The sequence below is a fragment of the Elephas maximus genome, chromosome 5 (genome assembly GCF_024166365.1).
Source record: "Elephas maximus indicus isolate mEleMax1 chromosome 5, mEleMax1 primary haplotype, whole genome shotgun sequence".
Classification (NCBI taxonomy): domain Eukaryota; kingdom Metazoa; phylum Chordata; class Mammalia; order Proboscidea; family Elephantidae; genus Elephas; species Elephas maximus.
Window position 1 is genome coordinate 53934558 of NC_064823.1, and position 13762 is coordinate 53948319.

At 37.5% G+C, this 13762-nt stretch overlaps 1 protein-coding gene across 1 annotated transcript; it reads left to right on the forward strand.

Moving 5' to 3' along the window:
* Nucleotides 1-3772: 3772 nt before the first annotated feature.
* LOC126077542 (alcohol dehydrogenase 1-like) lies at nucleotides 3773-13119 on the forward strand. The gene is given in 8 exon segments (XM_049887067.1): nucleotides 3773-3790; nucleotides 6293-6394; nucleotides 9117-9253; nucleotides 12173-12222; nucleotides 12225-12261; nucleotides 12401-12620; nucleotides 12839-12872; nucleotides 12875-13119. Coding segments are annotated over 8 exon segments (843 nt in total).
* The last annotated feature ends 643 nt before the right edge of the window (nucleotides 13120-13762 follow it).

A 13762-nucleotide genomic window follows, 5' to 3' on the forward strand; every position in this document is an offset into this window, starting at 1 on the left:
AAGAGTGCTGTTCTTCACTGATTCCTGATTCTGGAGGCATGAGTAGACTCTGTGGCGCTCGTTCTCTCTTGCTGAGGAAACGACATCCTGAATCCTACCACCAGCCCCACTGCAGTCATGCCAGGGAAACAGGCCTACAGGGTGGTGTTTCCCTGCGAGTCAGGTCCTGCAACTCCTCACTGTTTCTGAACGGTCTCTTCCTCCCCCTGCTGCTCAATCCAATTCCTTAACTTTGCCTTTAACATACAGGGCTCCTAGCTTCATATATATAATCGATACACTTGTTTTTTCAGGTCTTTCTTGTAAGAGGGACCACAGAAGTTGTCTGAGTACTCCGCCATCTTGGCCCTGCCTCTTGATTGGAACTCTTTTGCACTGATGGTGGGAAGGTAAAATGGTACAACCACTTTCAAAAATGATTTGGCACTTCCTTAAAAAGCTAGAAATAGAAATACCTTAAGATCCAGCAATCCCACTCCTAGGAATGTATCCAAGAGAAATAAGGGCTGTCACAGGAATAGACATATGCACACCCATGTTTACTGCAGCACTATTCACAATAGCAAAAAGATGGAAACAACTTAAATGCCCATCAACAGACAAATTGGTAAACACATCATGGTACATACACACAATGGAATACTATGCAATGATAAAGGACAATGATGAATCTGTGAAACATCTTACAAATGGTTGAATCTGGAGGGCATTATGCTGAGTGAAATAAGTCACAAAAGTACAAATAGTGTATGAGACCACTGTTATAAAAACTAGGGAAAAGGTTTAAACACAGAAAAAAAGCATTCTTTGGTGGTTTTGAGTGTGGGGAGGGAAAAAGAGGGGTAATCACTAACTAGATAGTAGACAAGGATCAACTTTGATGAAGGGAAGGACAACACACATTACAGGGGAAGTCAGCACAACTGGACCAAAGTAAAAATGCAAAGTTTCCTGGGCACATCTAAACACATTGAGGCACAGAGTGGTTGGGGTTGGGACCTGGGGACCATAGTTTCAGGGGACATTAAGGTTAATTGGCATAATAAAGTTTATTAAGAAAATGTTCTACATCTCACTTTGGTGAATGGTCTCTGGGGTCTTAAAAGCTTGCAAGTGGCCATCTAAGATACATCCATTGGTCCCATCCCACTTGGAGCAAAGGATAATGAAGAAAACCAAAGACACAAGGAAAATATTAGCCCAAAGAAATAAAGGACCATGTGAACCAGACTCCACCACCCTGAGACAAGAACTAGATGGTGTCTGTTTACCACCAATTATCATCCTGACAGGAAATACAACAGAGAGTACCGGACAGAGCAGGGGAAAATTGTAGAACAGATCTGAAATTCACATAAAAAGACCAGGCTTAATGGTCTGACAGAGACTGGAGGAACCCCCAAAACTATGGCCCCCAGATGCACTGTTAACCTAGACCTGAAACCAATCCTGAAGCCCACTCTTCAGACAAAGATTAGACAGGAGTATAAAACAAAAAATAACACACATGAGAAATGTGCTTCTTATTTCAATCAGATATATGAGGCCAAATGGGCAGCTCCTGCACAAAAGCAGGATGAGAAGGCAAGAAGGGACAGGAATTGGTCAAAGGGACCTCGGCGGGGGTGGGGGGGGAGGTGGGAGAGGAATGTGCTGTCACATTGTGGGGATTGCCACTATTGTCACAAAACAATATGTATATAAATTTTTGATTGAGAAATTAACTTGAGCTGTAAACGTTCACCTAAAGTACAATAAAAAAAAAAAGAGCGGAACAGAAATTATGAGAGGGTGGCTCTAGAAGACAAAGCGAAGTATTATAATGAAATGTGGAAAGATTTGGAGTTACGAAACCAAAAAAGAAAAACTAGCTTGGTATTTCTTAATCTGAATGATCTGAAGGAAAACTTCAAGCCTCCAGTTGTAATATAGAAGGATTCCAGGGGCAAAATATGAGCAATGCAGAAAACAACAAAAGAAAATGGAAAAGTATAGAGTCACTGTACCATAATGAATTGGGTGACTTTCTACCATTTCAGGAGGTAGTACAGGATCAAAAACCAATGGCATGGAAGGAAGAACTCCAAGCTGCGAAAAACAAGGCACCATTGTTTGACAGAATACCAACTGATATGCTTCAACAAACTGAAGCAAGACTGGAAGTGCTTATTCATCAATGCCAAGAAATTCGAAAGACAACTTCCTGACCAACCAGCTGGAAAGGATCCCTAACTTGCCCATTACAAACAAAGGTGAGGCAACAGAATGTGGAAATTATTGAACAATATCATTCATTAATATCATATGCAAAATTTTTGCTGAATATAATTTTATTTTGTACGATGTGAATATAGTCAATGCAGCCTTCTTATTGTTGCTTTTTACATATATATGTGTGTCTGCATATACATATATATAATTATATACATGTTTTTTCATCCTTTTGATTTCAACTTATTTGTATTTTGAATCTAAAATGCAGCTCCTGTAGAAAGCATATATTTGGATCTTTCTGTTATGACCCATTTGACAATTGTTGCCCTTTGACTGGATTGTTTAATTCATTCATATTTAATGTTATTATATTTTGCTTTTATGTCTGTCATTTTAGTTTTTTCATATTTCTTATGTCTTTTGTCATCCTCTCTTCCTCTTTATCTCATTTTGTATTAATTGTAATTTTCTAGTGTAACATTTTAACTTCTTTAATATTTTTTTAAGTTATAGTCTTTTTTTCTTTTTTGTTGGCAGCTCTATGGCTTACCATGTACATCTTAATATAGAATGTACTTCAGGTTTACATTAATTTAATCTAAGTGAGATATAAACGCCACTATGTCTTTGAATATAATTCTATTCCCTCTTCCTCATTTTTGTGTTATTATTCATATGAATTTATATATCACAATACTAATAATACATTATTATATTTTTAGTTTATATACTTTTTGTCTATTAAATAAGCATATATTTTTTTAAAAAGTCCTAATTAACATAATAATTGGGTCCCAGAAGTAAAATGGTTCACTGACATCCCTCAAATGTAAAACTCACTGAGTAGAGTAGGGTAGGAAGCAACAAGGATTCCACCCTCCTTGACTTAGAAGCTATATTCTGTATTAAAGTAATTAGTTAGTCAATAATCACCATCGGCTCCTAGAATTCATATCACATACCCACTAAAGCTCTGAATTTAGGTAACACGGTAGAAAAAACGACTCTTGTTCCAGCTTGTCACAAGATACTATTAGAGAGACAAGCACAAACTTACCCTGCTGAAAAAGACAATTGATAACCAGAACATTCCTTCATTTCAGGTCACATTCAGTGTTCTATTCGGCATCACATCATCACAAGTTTTACTGAACAGGAACAACCTGTAGGTTTCAAGAAGAGGTGCGTGGGTGCAGAAACCAGGGGAAGCAGTTATTCTCTAACACTTTATTCATTTCTCTATTATCATTTCATTGCCTTTTCCCGCATTCTCCTTCAAGCTGCCTGTCTCCCCACTCAGTGTCCTTATTCTCAACTCCTTCCTTAAACATCCTTTCTTATTCTTTAACATTTCTTTCTGTCATTCATTATCTAATATTTGCCGATCAATTCATCATTCTTATTTTCCCTATATTTACGTGTGGTTGTGCAATGATTTTTAATGACTTTTGGTATGTAGGCAGTATAAGTACTCGGTCTAGTTTGCCAAGGAACAGTCAAAGACGTGAAGCTTTTTCTTTTATACCTGTAAGACTCAAAGGAAACCAGAAGATTCATCATGGACAGTTCTGGCAAAGTAAGTGCTCTACTTTTTAAATAGATCTATAGCCTCTTCCTTAAACCAAACCAAACAAACCTTTGTCCTGGAGTCTCTATGAAAAAAAAAAAAAAGACCTTTGCCATCGAGTGGCATGGCGACTGTATACGACATAGTAGAACTGCCTCAGACGGTTTCCAAGGAGTCGAACTGCTGACCTTTATGGGTGGCAGGCGAGCTCTTGACCCCTGTGCCACCAAGGCTCCAACAGGACAGGGTAAAACTGCCCCAATGGGTTCCAAGAGTGTAATCTTTAAGGAAGCAGGTCAAAATGTTTTTCTCCCTCAGACAGGCTAGTGGGTCCCAACCATGACCAGTGGGTTAGCAGGTGAACGCTTCACCACTGAACCACCTGAACTCCTTTTCCTCTTCAATAGTTATGAAAAAACGTTTGCATTAAAACAAAATTAAGACACCTTTTCCCTGATCAGATTAACAAAAACTTTTAACGATAAAATCCAATGTTTTCCCAACTGTGGAAACTCAGCTGCTGGGAGAATAAACTGCAGGAAATGTATTGGTTGATATCTTGATAATATTATATCAAACCCTTAAAAAATTGTCTATCATTTGACCCAAAAATTTATTCCCAGGAAATGATTATGCATGCTTTTGTAAACATGGTACCTTCATATTTACATTATTTTTAAAACCTATAACACTGAAAATAATATATGTCCAATACTAGGAAATATTAGGAAACTAGGTAAATAAAGTATGATATATTAGTAAATTCTTAGGTGGCTATTATAAGTAGTATGTATGTATTGCTTCTGTTATTGGGAAATTTTTTTTCATAAAGTGTATTTTTTTTATTTGTACTTAATTGGTGAAAGTAGAATTATTTTATCTAATTATTTTATTCCCCAGAAAGAATTAGTTTTTTTATACTGTTTATTTTATTTTATTTTATACTGTTTCATTTGAACTTCTCTTGTGGCATCATCCCTTTTCATTTGTATTACAAGACATGTGTTAGCTCTTCTCCTGGAGTCTAAACAGCCTGAAGACATGGCAGATTTACTCAGCTAAGTAGATCTGTCAGCATATCTGTAAATGGAACACAGAAAATGACGAGGGCTACTAGTACTACCAGGCAGTAAAATACATCGTAAAGTTAAAGTATTCAAATCATTGAAGTGCTGATGTAAGAATAGATAGAAAGATAAATGTAAGAATTGAAAAGCCTCCAAAAAAATCTTGTAAATCAAAAAGTTTGTTATATAGTAGAGGGGTTAATATTAAGCAGAACAGGAAGGAAAAATTAATCAAGAATTCCAGCTAGGACAATTAGTTTAAATCTCACTTCACATCACACAACAAAATAATTTTCAGTTGGATTTAAGAGTAAAATGTTTAAAAATCACACCATAAACATATAGGAGAGATGATCGGAAGTATTTATTTGCTCTCTGTATGGGGAGAATTTTCAAAGTTTGAAAATGGAATAAATAAAAAAGAAAAAGATATATTTTTATCAAAGAAGATCATAAATCCTTTTTATATTTAATTTACACATATGTATATCATTTTATAAGGAATTAAAAGTCAAAGATCAACCAGGGAAGAAGCACATATAACAATCTTGGCAGACAACAGGTCAAATGAATTAGCATGAAAAAGATCAAAATATCAATAGACACTTACATACACTATATGACCAAGCACGCCACAAAAGAGAAAAATACAAATGATTAACATAAACATAGAAAATATTCCACACTACTAGCATTCAAAGAAATACTAAAGACGCAGCTATCTTTTTCTGCCTGTCAGGTATTTGTTTGTAACGACTTTTTTTTTTTTTTTTAAATGCTGATAAGGGTGGAATAAATGAAGATAAAGACAATCATATGCACTTCTAGGGAGACTGCCAAGTGATTCATCCTTTTACAAAGGTATATGGTAATAAATTTAGCACTAATAACATCTCTTCCCTTTCCCGAGTAGTTTTACTCAAGGAAGTCAAGCAGGTAAAAATTATCATCAAAGGCACTTATCGCAGTATATTGTATAATAGTCAAAACCATGGGAATAATTACGTGTCTAGCAGCAGCTACTGATTCAACAAGGTAGGGCACATTTAAGTGATGCAATATAAATAGCAGTTTAAGATTATGATTACTACGCATTTTGTAGTCATGAGAAAATGATTACAAACATGAGAAGGGCAAATGTTCAATAAATGGTGGCTGCTGTTAGCAAAAAATTCGAAAATATATAAAATTATTTAAAAGATATGATCTCAACTATATAAAAATATCTTAAAAGGCTAGAAGGAAGTATGCTGAAATCTCAGCAGCATTGTGGCTAGATTTTCAGATGATCTTTGTCCTGTTCTTTATCATTTTGAATTTTTCCAAGTTATAACAAGTAAGCATCATTGCATAAACAGAACAAAAATTTAATTTTTTTTAAATATTAGTTTTTAAAAATAAGTTACTGCCATATGACTTCATTTTCTTTTCCCTGTGTACACAGACGATTACATGCCGAGCAGCTCTTGCCTGGGCACTAAAGTCTCCCCTTTCAGTTGAGGAAGTGCAAGCTGATCCACCAAAGGCTGGGGAAGTTCATATTAAGGTAAACCTGCGTCTTTTAGCCTTTACCTTTGAAGGCAAATAAAAGGAAATCCTGTTTCCTAGTACATACATCAGTTTCATATACATTTTTGGACTGTCTACTTCTTTTAACAAAAGAAAAATATATAAACTAAGATGAAATAAGTGTAGAGTTAATGAATGCTTGAGATATTCTTAATTATGTTAAAATATTGGTATCTCACTCACCCAATATAATTATTTTTTATTATCAAGATTCTTATTAAAATTATATAATATCACAAGCCTGTAAACTTCAGAATGTGACCCAAAAGGGTTTTTTTGAGAGTTAAGTTGTTTTAATTTCTGAGGGGAAGGAGGAAAGGAGTGCATTTCCTCATATCTGTGGTGCAAACTTGATATTCAACAAATGCATATTCAGTGACTAATAGACAAATTATCCGACTCTACTGCTTTGTGTTCATACATTATCGCAACCTCAGAAAACTCATTGGAAAACATGTACCATGCAGTAAATTTTCCAGGAATGATCAGCAATAACTCCATGATGGTCTCCCAAGTGATTTGAAAGACAGTTAACAATTATTGAACAGAGTTTAGACCAGGGGTGGGAAAACTCTGGCCTATCAAAGACCACTTGCTGCTTTCAAATCAACCTCTCAATCAATGCCTTTCAAATTTTATGAAATCATTAAATACCCTAGATTAAGAGTATTAATACTTAAAATTTTATTAAACTTTAAACTAAGAACAGGAAACTCAAAATTTGATTCAATGAAAGCAACACATACTAAAAGCTATACAACTCTACTCTGTATCAAGACGAATATAAGTAGGAGAAGGGCACAGGAGGATGGTTAGAAAAAGAAATGAAAGGGATTGGGAAGGTGCTAGGAAGATAAAAGATGGAGGGAATAAGGCAGGCAGAAAAAGATAAACAGGGAGTCAAAGTCGGAAACAAGAGACTATGGGAACTAACACTAAATAAACTCTCACCTCCATGTCCAGTGCTATGCTAAGGGTTATATTTCACAGATGAGAGAAAAAGAAGAACAAAATGAAAAGTGATAAGAATTTACACAAGACAAAGAGTTCAATAATTGGTTTTAAATGACTGCTTGTGCTGTTGTTAGCTGCCATCAGGTTGGTCCCTGCCTCATGGCAACCTCATGTGTTACGAAGCAGAACTGCTTCATAGGCTTTTCTTGGTTGTAATCTTAATGGGAGCAGTTCACCAGGCCTTGCTTCCACAGAGACACCGGGTAGGTTCAAACCGCCAACCATTAGGTTAGCAGCTGATTGCAAACCACTTGCGTGAGCCAGGCTCCTTACTGACTGCTATAGAGAAGCTATATTCACCTATTTATCATTCATCCAGACAGCATTTAGCAAGGGCTTATCGTGGGCTGGGTCATCTTCCACTGAAGTGTTTATTAGTTGATAACCTACTGTTCTCTGCTCTTACAGTGATATGCTCCTTAACGACAAAGGCTAAACCCTGAATAACAAATCCCAAATAGCCCACCAAGGTGGAGGTTGCAGCATCAAGGACCTGAGCAATGTTACCCTGAACCCTGAATAAAACCCAGGACTGGATCTGCTCCTAACCACAGAGTTCCCCACTCCCAGCTTGTACTATATAGACAGCTTTCCACAGATAATCGAATATACATATTTGGTGTGAAGAACAAAGCTGATAGTGAGATTTCTAGCTTGCTGAATACCTAACATAACACCTCTAGATTTTGACAGCATCTCGAAGCGATTTTAACACTAAAACCAAAAAAAAAAAAAGAAACCAAACCCAGTGTTGTTGAGTCGATTCCAACTCATAGCAACCCTAAAGGACAGAGTAGAACTGCCCCGTAGAGTTTCCAAGGAGCACCTGGCAGATTTGAACTGCCGACTCTTGGGTTAGCAACTGTAGCACTTAACCACTACACAACCAGGGTTTCCAAACACAGTGTATTTCTCCTGGCAGCTCTTTTCAGCCATTTGCTACAGTTATACCATAGCTGTTTCCAGTGTTTCAGCTATAAAATGCTGCCTCTCCCACAAAAGATAATGAAAAATTTCTTAGCAGCATTTGGGCATATGTTTTTCTGGTTGTATTTGAGGCAGATCAGTAGTACATGGGCATGAAATGTTTCATTTTTATGATCCAATTTAATTGGGTTGGGCCCATCCACAGACTAGAAAACTTATACCATTATATTAGAATTTTTTTTTAATTCTCAATTTCAGTTAAATTTTGCAACAGTTAGCTTATTAAATTTAAACTCACTTTACATTGTTATTGAAGTAAGTTTTCAATGCACTAGTTTAAAAACGTGAAACTGACTTTCCCAAAGCATTGTAGAAAGCACTCTACAATATGAAGCCTGAAATTCTCTTTCTCAGTGGAGGTGCTATTAATATTTGGTCAAAATTTCTCCATTAAATGGTACTCCCCTACACTTCAGGACTGCTTAGTGACATAGAATGTAAAGACCAGATTTCAAAATACCTAACTTTATTACCAACTCTGAAACTCATAAGCCATCTGACGTTGGACAATTCATTCTAATCTGTGAGGCTCCCTTTCCTTCTCTCTAATAGATATGATAAGACCTTCCCTGTGTTCCTGTGAAACCATTATAGTGATCAAGTAAGATAATTCACATAAAAAATTTTAAATAATCACAGAATAAAGAAAAGGAAAAGCCCCAAACCAACGGATCTTTGGTCACTTAATTCCTATACAGACGACTTCTTCAGGGATCTGTGGTACTGATAACCATGCACTGAAAGGAGAACTCTCAGTGAGCTTTCCTTTAATCCCAGGCCATGAAGGAGCTGGGATTGTGGAGAGTATTGGTGAAGGAGCGAGCTCCATGAAACCAGATAGGAGACCGGACAGCAAAAACTTTCTTACAGCGGCCTCTCAAAGAAATCCCTCTGGGCAGGGGAGGAACATAAGACACATTAACATGTTTTACAGGAGAAATAAATTGGCTTGTCTCTGGTTTCTTCTAATTAGTAACATTACCCTTGTATTAAATGTACCCAGTGATTCCAAGAATCACATAGGTTTTCCGTTGTCATCTCTGGCCTGCCAGTAGGGCAGTGGCTACGCTAGATCTATGTAACCAAAACCAAATGAGAGTTGAGATAGAACCAATACACTTCTAAGTAGCTCCTTAGGGGCAAGTATTGCTTTTTATATGTATTTGTTTCCACCACAGTGCTTAGCACCAGTGCCTGTCCCAGAGTTGGAAAGTACTAGATGTTTGACAAATGAGTAAATGTTCTAATCAACTAGAATTTAAAGCTTGAATTTTCATTAATAGAATAACTGTGACAGTTGAAAGAATCAATAGAAAGCAGCTGTATGCTTATCCTCAGCCATACAAAAAATGATCTTAAGATTTCCTGTTTTTAATATATATGTCTAAAATGTTCAAAGTAAATAAGCACAATTACATAGACTCGGGTAATATGTGAACCCTGAACTTGAAACCAGGTCCACAAAGAGATTTAAGAGAATACATTGTGAGTACATTCACAAAGCCATCATTTGTGTCTTCATTTAGCAAGAAATCGTGGAGTGCCTACCACGCACTATAGTGACTGTGTTAAGGCATCCAACTGTGTGGACAGAACAAATTATGGATAACATTGCAGAAAATGGGAATTCTGGAACACTTAATTGTGCTCGTGAGGAACTTGTACATAGATCAAGGGGCAGTCGTTCGAACAGAACAACAGGATACTGCATCTTTTAAAGTCAGGAAAGGTGTGCATCAAGGTTGTAGCCTTTCACCATACCTACTCAATCTGTTTGCTGAACAAATAATCCAAGGAGCTGGACTATATGAAGAAGAAGGGGGCATTAGGACTAGAGGAAGATTCATTAACAACCTGCACTAGGCAGATGACACAACCCCGCCTGCTGAAAGTGAAGAGGGCTTGAAGCACTTACTAATGAAGATCAAAGACCACAGCCTTCAGTATGGATTACACCTCAACATACAGAAAACAAAAATCCTCACAACTGGACCAATGAGCAACATCATGATAAATGGAGAAAAGACTGAGGTTGTCAAGGATTTCATTTTACTTGGAACCACAATCAACACCCATGGAAGCAGCAGTCAAGAAATCAAAAGACTAACTGGCTGCCGGAGACCTCTTTAAAATGTTGAAAAGCAAAGATGTCACTTTGAGGACTAAGGTGGGCCTGACCCAAACCATGGTGTTTTCAATTGCCTTATATGCAAAAAGCTGGGAAATGAATAAGGAAGACCAAAGAATTGATGCCTTTGAATTGTGGTGTTGGCAAACAATATTGAATGTACCATGGACTGCCAAAAGAAGGAACAAATCTGTCTTGGAAGGAGTACAACCAGAATGCTCCTTAGAAGCAAGGATGGTGAGACTGCGTCTCACATACTTTGGATCAGTCCCTGGAGAAGGAGATCACGCTTGGTAAAGTACAGGGTCATCAAAAAAGAGGAAAACCCTCTATGAGATGGATTGACATGATGGCTGCAACAATGGGTTCAAGCATAGCAACAATTGTGAGGATGGCACAGGACCGGAGAGTGTTTCCTTCTGTTGTGCATAGGGCCGCTATAAGTCGGAACCAACTAGACAGCACCTAACCTAACAACAACAACAACCATGCATATAAGTTCGATCCCATTGTGTATGGGGTCACCATGAGCTGGGGGCTGACTTAGTGGCAGAAAACAACAACAACCATGTGTGTGACACCAAGCAAAAATAAAAATGCATGGTCTGTACATCTCTAAGAACTTAAGGCAAATAGAAGAAATATATACTCTAACTCCTTTTTAGCTATAAAAATGCCAGTGAAAGTTCTGTGGAAAATGATGAAAATCATTTGAAGGAAAAGGACAAAGAACAGAATATTTCCTAAATCTGAGAACAGTACCTTTGGAATTTTTTTAGAAACAATGAATTGAAGATGTGCATTGTTTAAACTTCTAAGAGAATTTTAATGCTATCTAAACTCTGTAAAAGGCTAAAGGAGAATAGTTACAAAACTTGTAAGAATCGACATAGGGACTATGTGATAGACTTCTGACCAAGTCTTCATGAGTCTATGTAATTAACTTTCTTTCCAGTTCCTACCCCAGCCTGTCATTCTAGGTCCTCCAAGTTCTGGCTAGTGACTGGATCCACATGTAATCAGTCTCCCCTGCAGAGCTCTTAAACCTAAGACCATCCTCTGTAGTAAGTGCTCTAGAAACAGCCTTCCTCTGCAGGGGAAAAGTGATTCCTTTTATTCTCTAAAGTGAACATAACTTAGAACTTAGGCCCACTAAAGAAAAGACCTCATGGGCTTGCTGTGTGCCCTTGTGCCATATTGAGACAGGGTGACTCTGCCATTATATAGCTGGATGGGCCACTTTAGACAGGTGACAACCACTGTAGGACCTAAATCCTGCAAATGGAAAATGAAAGTATTAAACTAGATACTTTATCTCGATGATTTATTCCTGGTTTTATTGTTTTGTTCCTAAAACAGAGTAGTGGGAAGCAGACCTATAGCTAACTACCCAGCAGTAAATATCGCCAATTTTCCACCACTTTCCACAAAAAAATAAAATGATATTGTGAAACCAAGCAAAATGGTTTATTCTTAGAAACAGCTATGGACAACTTTGAACCAGCCCCCATAAACTGTACATAACAAGTTATCAAACAATTCAATGAGATTTTTGTAAATACACTGCTGTATTTTATTTCAATAATATTTTAAACCTAATAATTATATTATTTCTTTTCTCTACATAGGAGATAAAGTCCTCACAGTCACTTTTCCAAAGTGTAGAGAATGCGATCCCGCTTGCACCCCGTGGGCAACTTCTGTCAGAAGCAAGAGTTAGTAGATTTGTCGCTCATGCTTTTACTAAATTATTTTTATCGTACAAGCACTGACCGTGTAGCTAACGGTGCTCATTTTTTTCTTTGTAACTCCGTGTGTCTGTGTGGTTCTTGTGCCTGTGTCACCAGGGAATAGTGTTCTACTGTCTTCTGGATTAACGCTGGATGGGACGAGCAGATTTACATGCAATGGAGAAAAGATTTATCAGTCTTTCCACACAAGCGCATTCACTGAATATACTGTTGTTCCTGAGCTTGCAGCTGCAAAAATTGATGATGCTGCTCCTATGGATAAAGTGTGTATCATAAGCTGTGAGGTCCCTACAGGTTGTGAGGCTGCTGCTCATTCAGCCAAGGTGAGGAAGCTACTTGTGCCTTAGTGTATGTTATAGTGACTCAGCTGGAAAAATGTCAAATCTAGATCAAATCAATCTAAATGGTTCATTTGGTGTATATAGCCCCAGAAGTCTCAATTGTTGTTCTTTTTTTTTTTTTAATCTTGTATATTTATTTTCTTAGTTAAGCATGGGCCTAGTTTTGATACCTAATACAAGCCTATCTTCTGAATTTGTAGGTCACCCCTGGTTCTACCTGCGTGGTCTATGGACTTGGGGAATTGGTTCAGCCATTGTTATGGGATGCAAGGCTTCTGGTGCTTCTAGGATCATTGGTGTTGACATTAATGAGGAAAAATTTCCCCGGGCAAAAGCCTTAGGGATTACTGATTACTTCAACCCTCAGAAGCTCAAGAAGCCGGTTCAGGAGGTGGTGGTGCAAATGACAGGCTTTGGTGCTGACTTTGCCTTTGAGGCCATTGGACTCGCTGATACTATGGTACGTGGTTTTGAGGCTTAGTTTAGTGAGGGGGAACTGCTTGTCAACAAATGGGTACACATTAACCCGGGAGCAGAGTGCATCTTTTGGGCCCAGGGTCCCTGCATGGAGAAGCTCCTAGTTCTGGGGAAGATTGAGGACAAGGACCTTCCACCAGAGCCCACAAAGAAAAAACCTTCCCCTAGAGCTGACGCCCTGAATTTGGACTTTTAGCCTTCTACTGGGAGGAAATAAATTTCTCTTTATTAAAGCCATCCACTTGTGGTACTTCTGTTACAGCAACACTAGATAACTAAGGCAGTTAAAGTTGTATTCTATAAGGAAACCCTGGTGGTGTAGTGGTTATGAGCAATGGCTGCTAACCAAGAGGTTGGCAGTTCAAATCTACCAGGCACTCCTTAGAAACTCTATCAGGCAGTTCTACTCTGTCCTTTAGGGTCGCTATGAGTGAGCATCAACTTCACATCATGGATTTTGTTTTGTTTTGTTTTTTGTAATGTAAAAAAGAGTAAGAGCTCATAAGTCAACAAGTACATGTTCTTGGCAACTGTTCTTTGAAGTACTCCACTATTTAATTCCAAATTTGAATTTGTTTTTCTTGATTTTGAATGAATGAGATGCTTACTTAGGATTCAATTTAACATTTTAATTAAAAATCATGTTT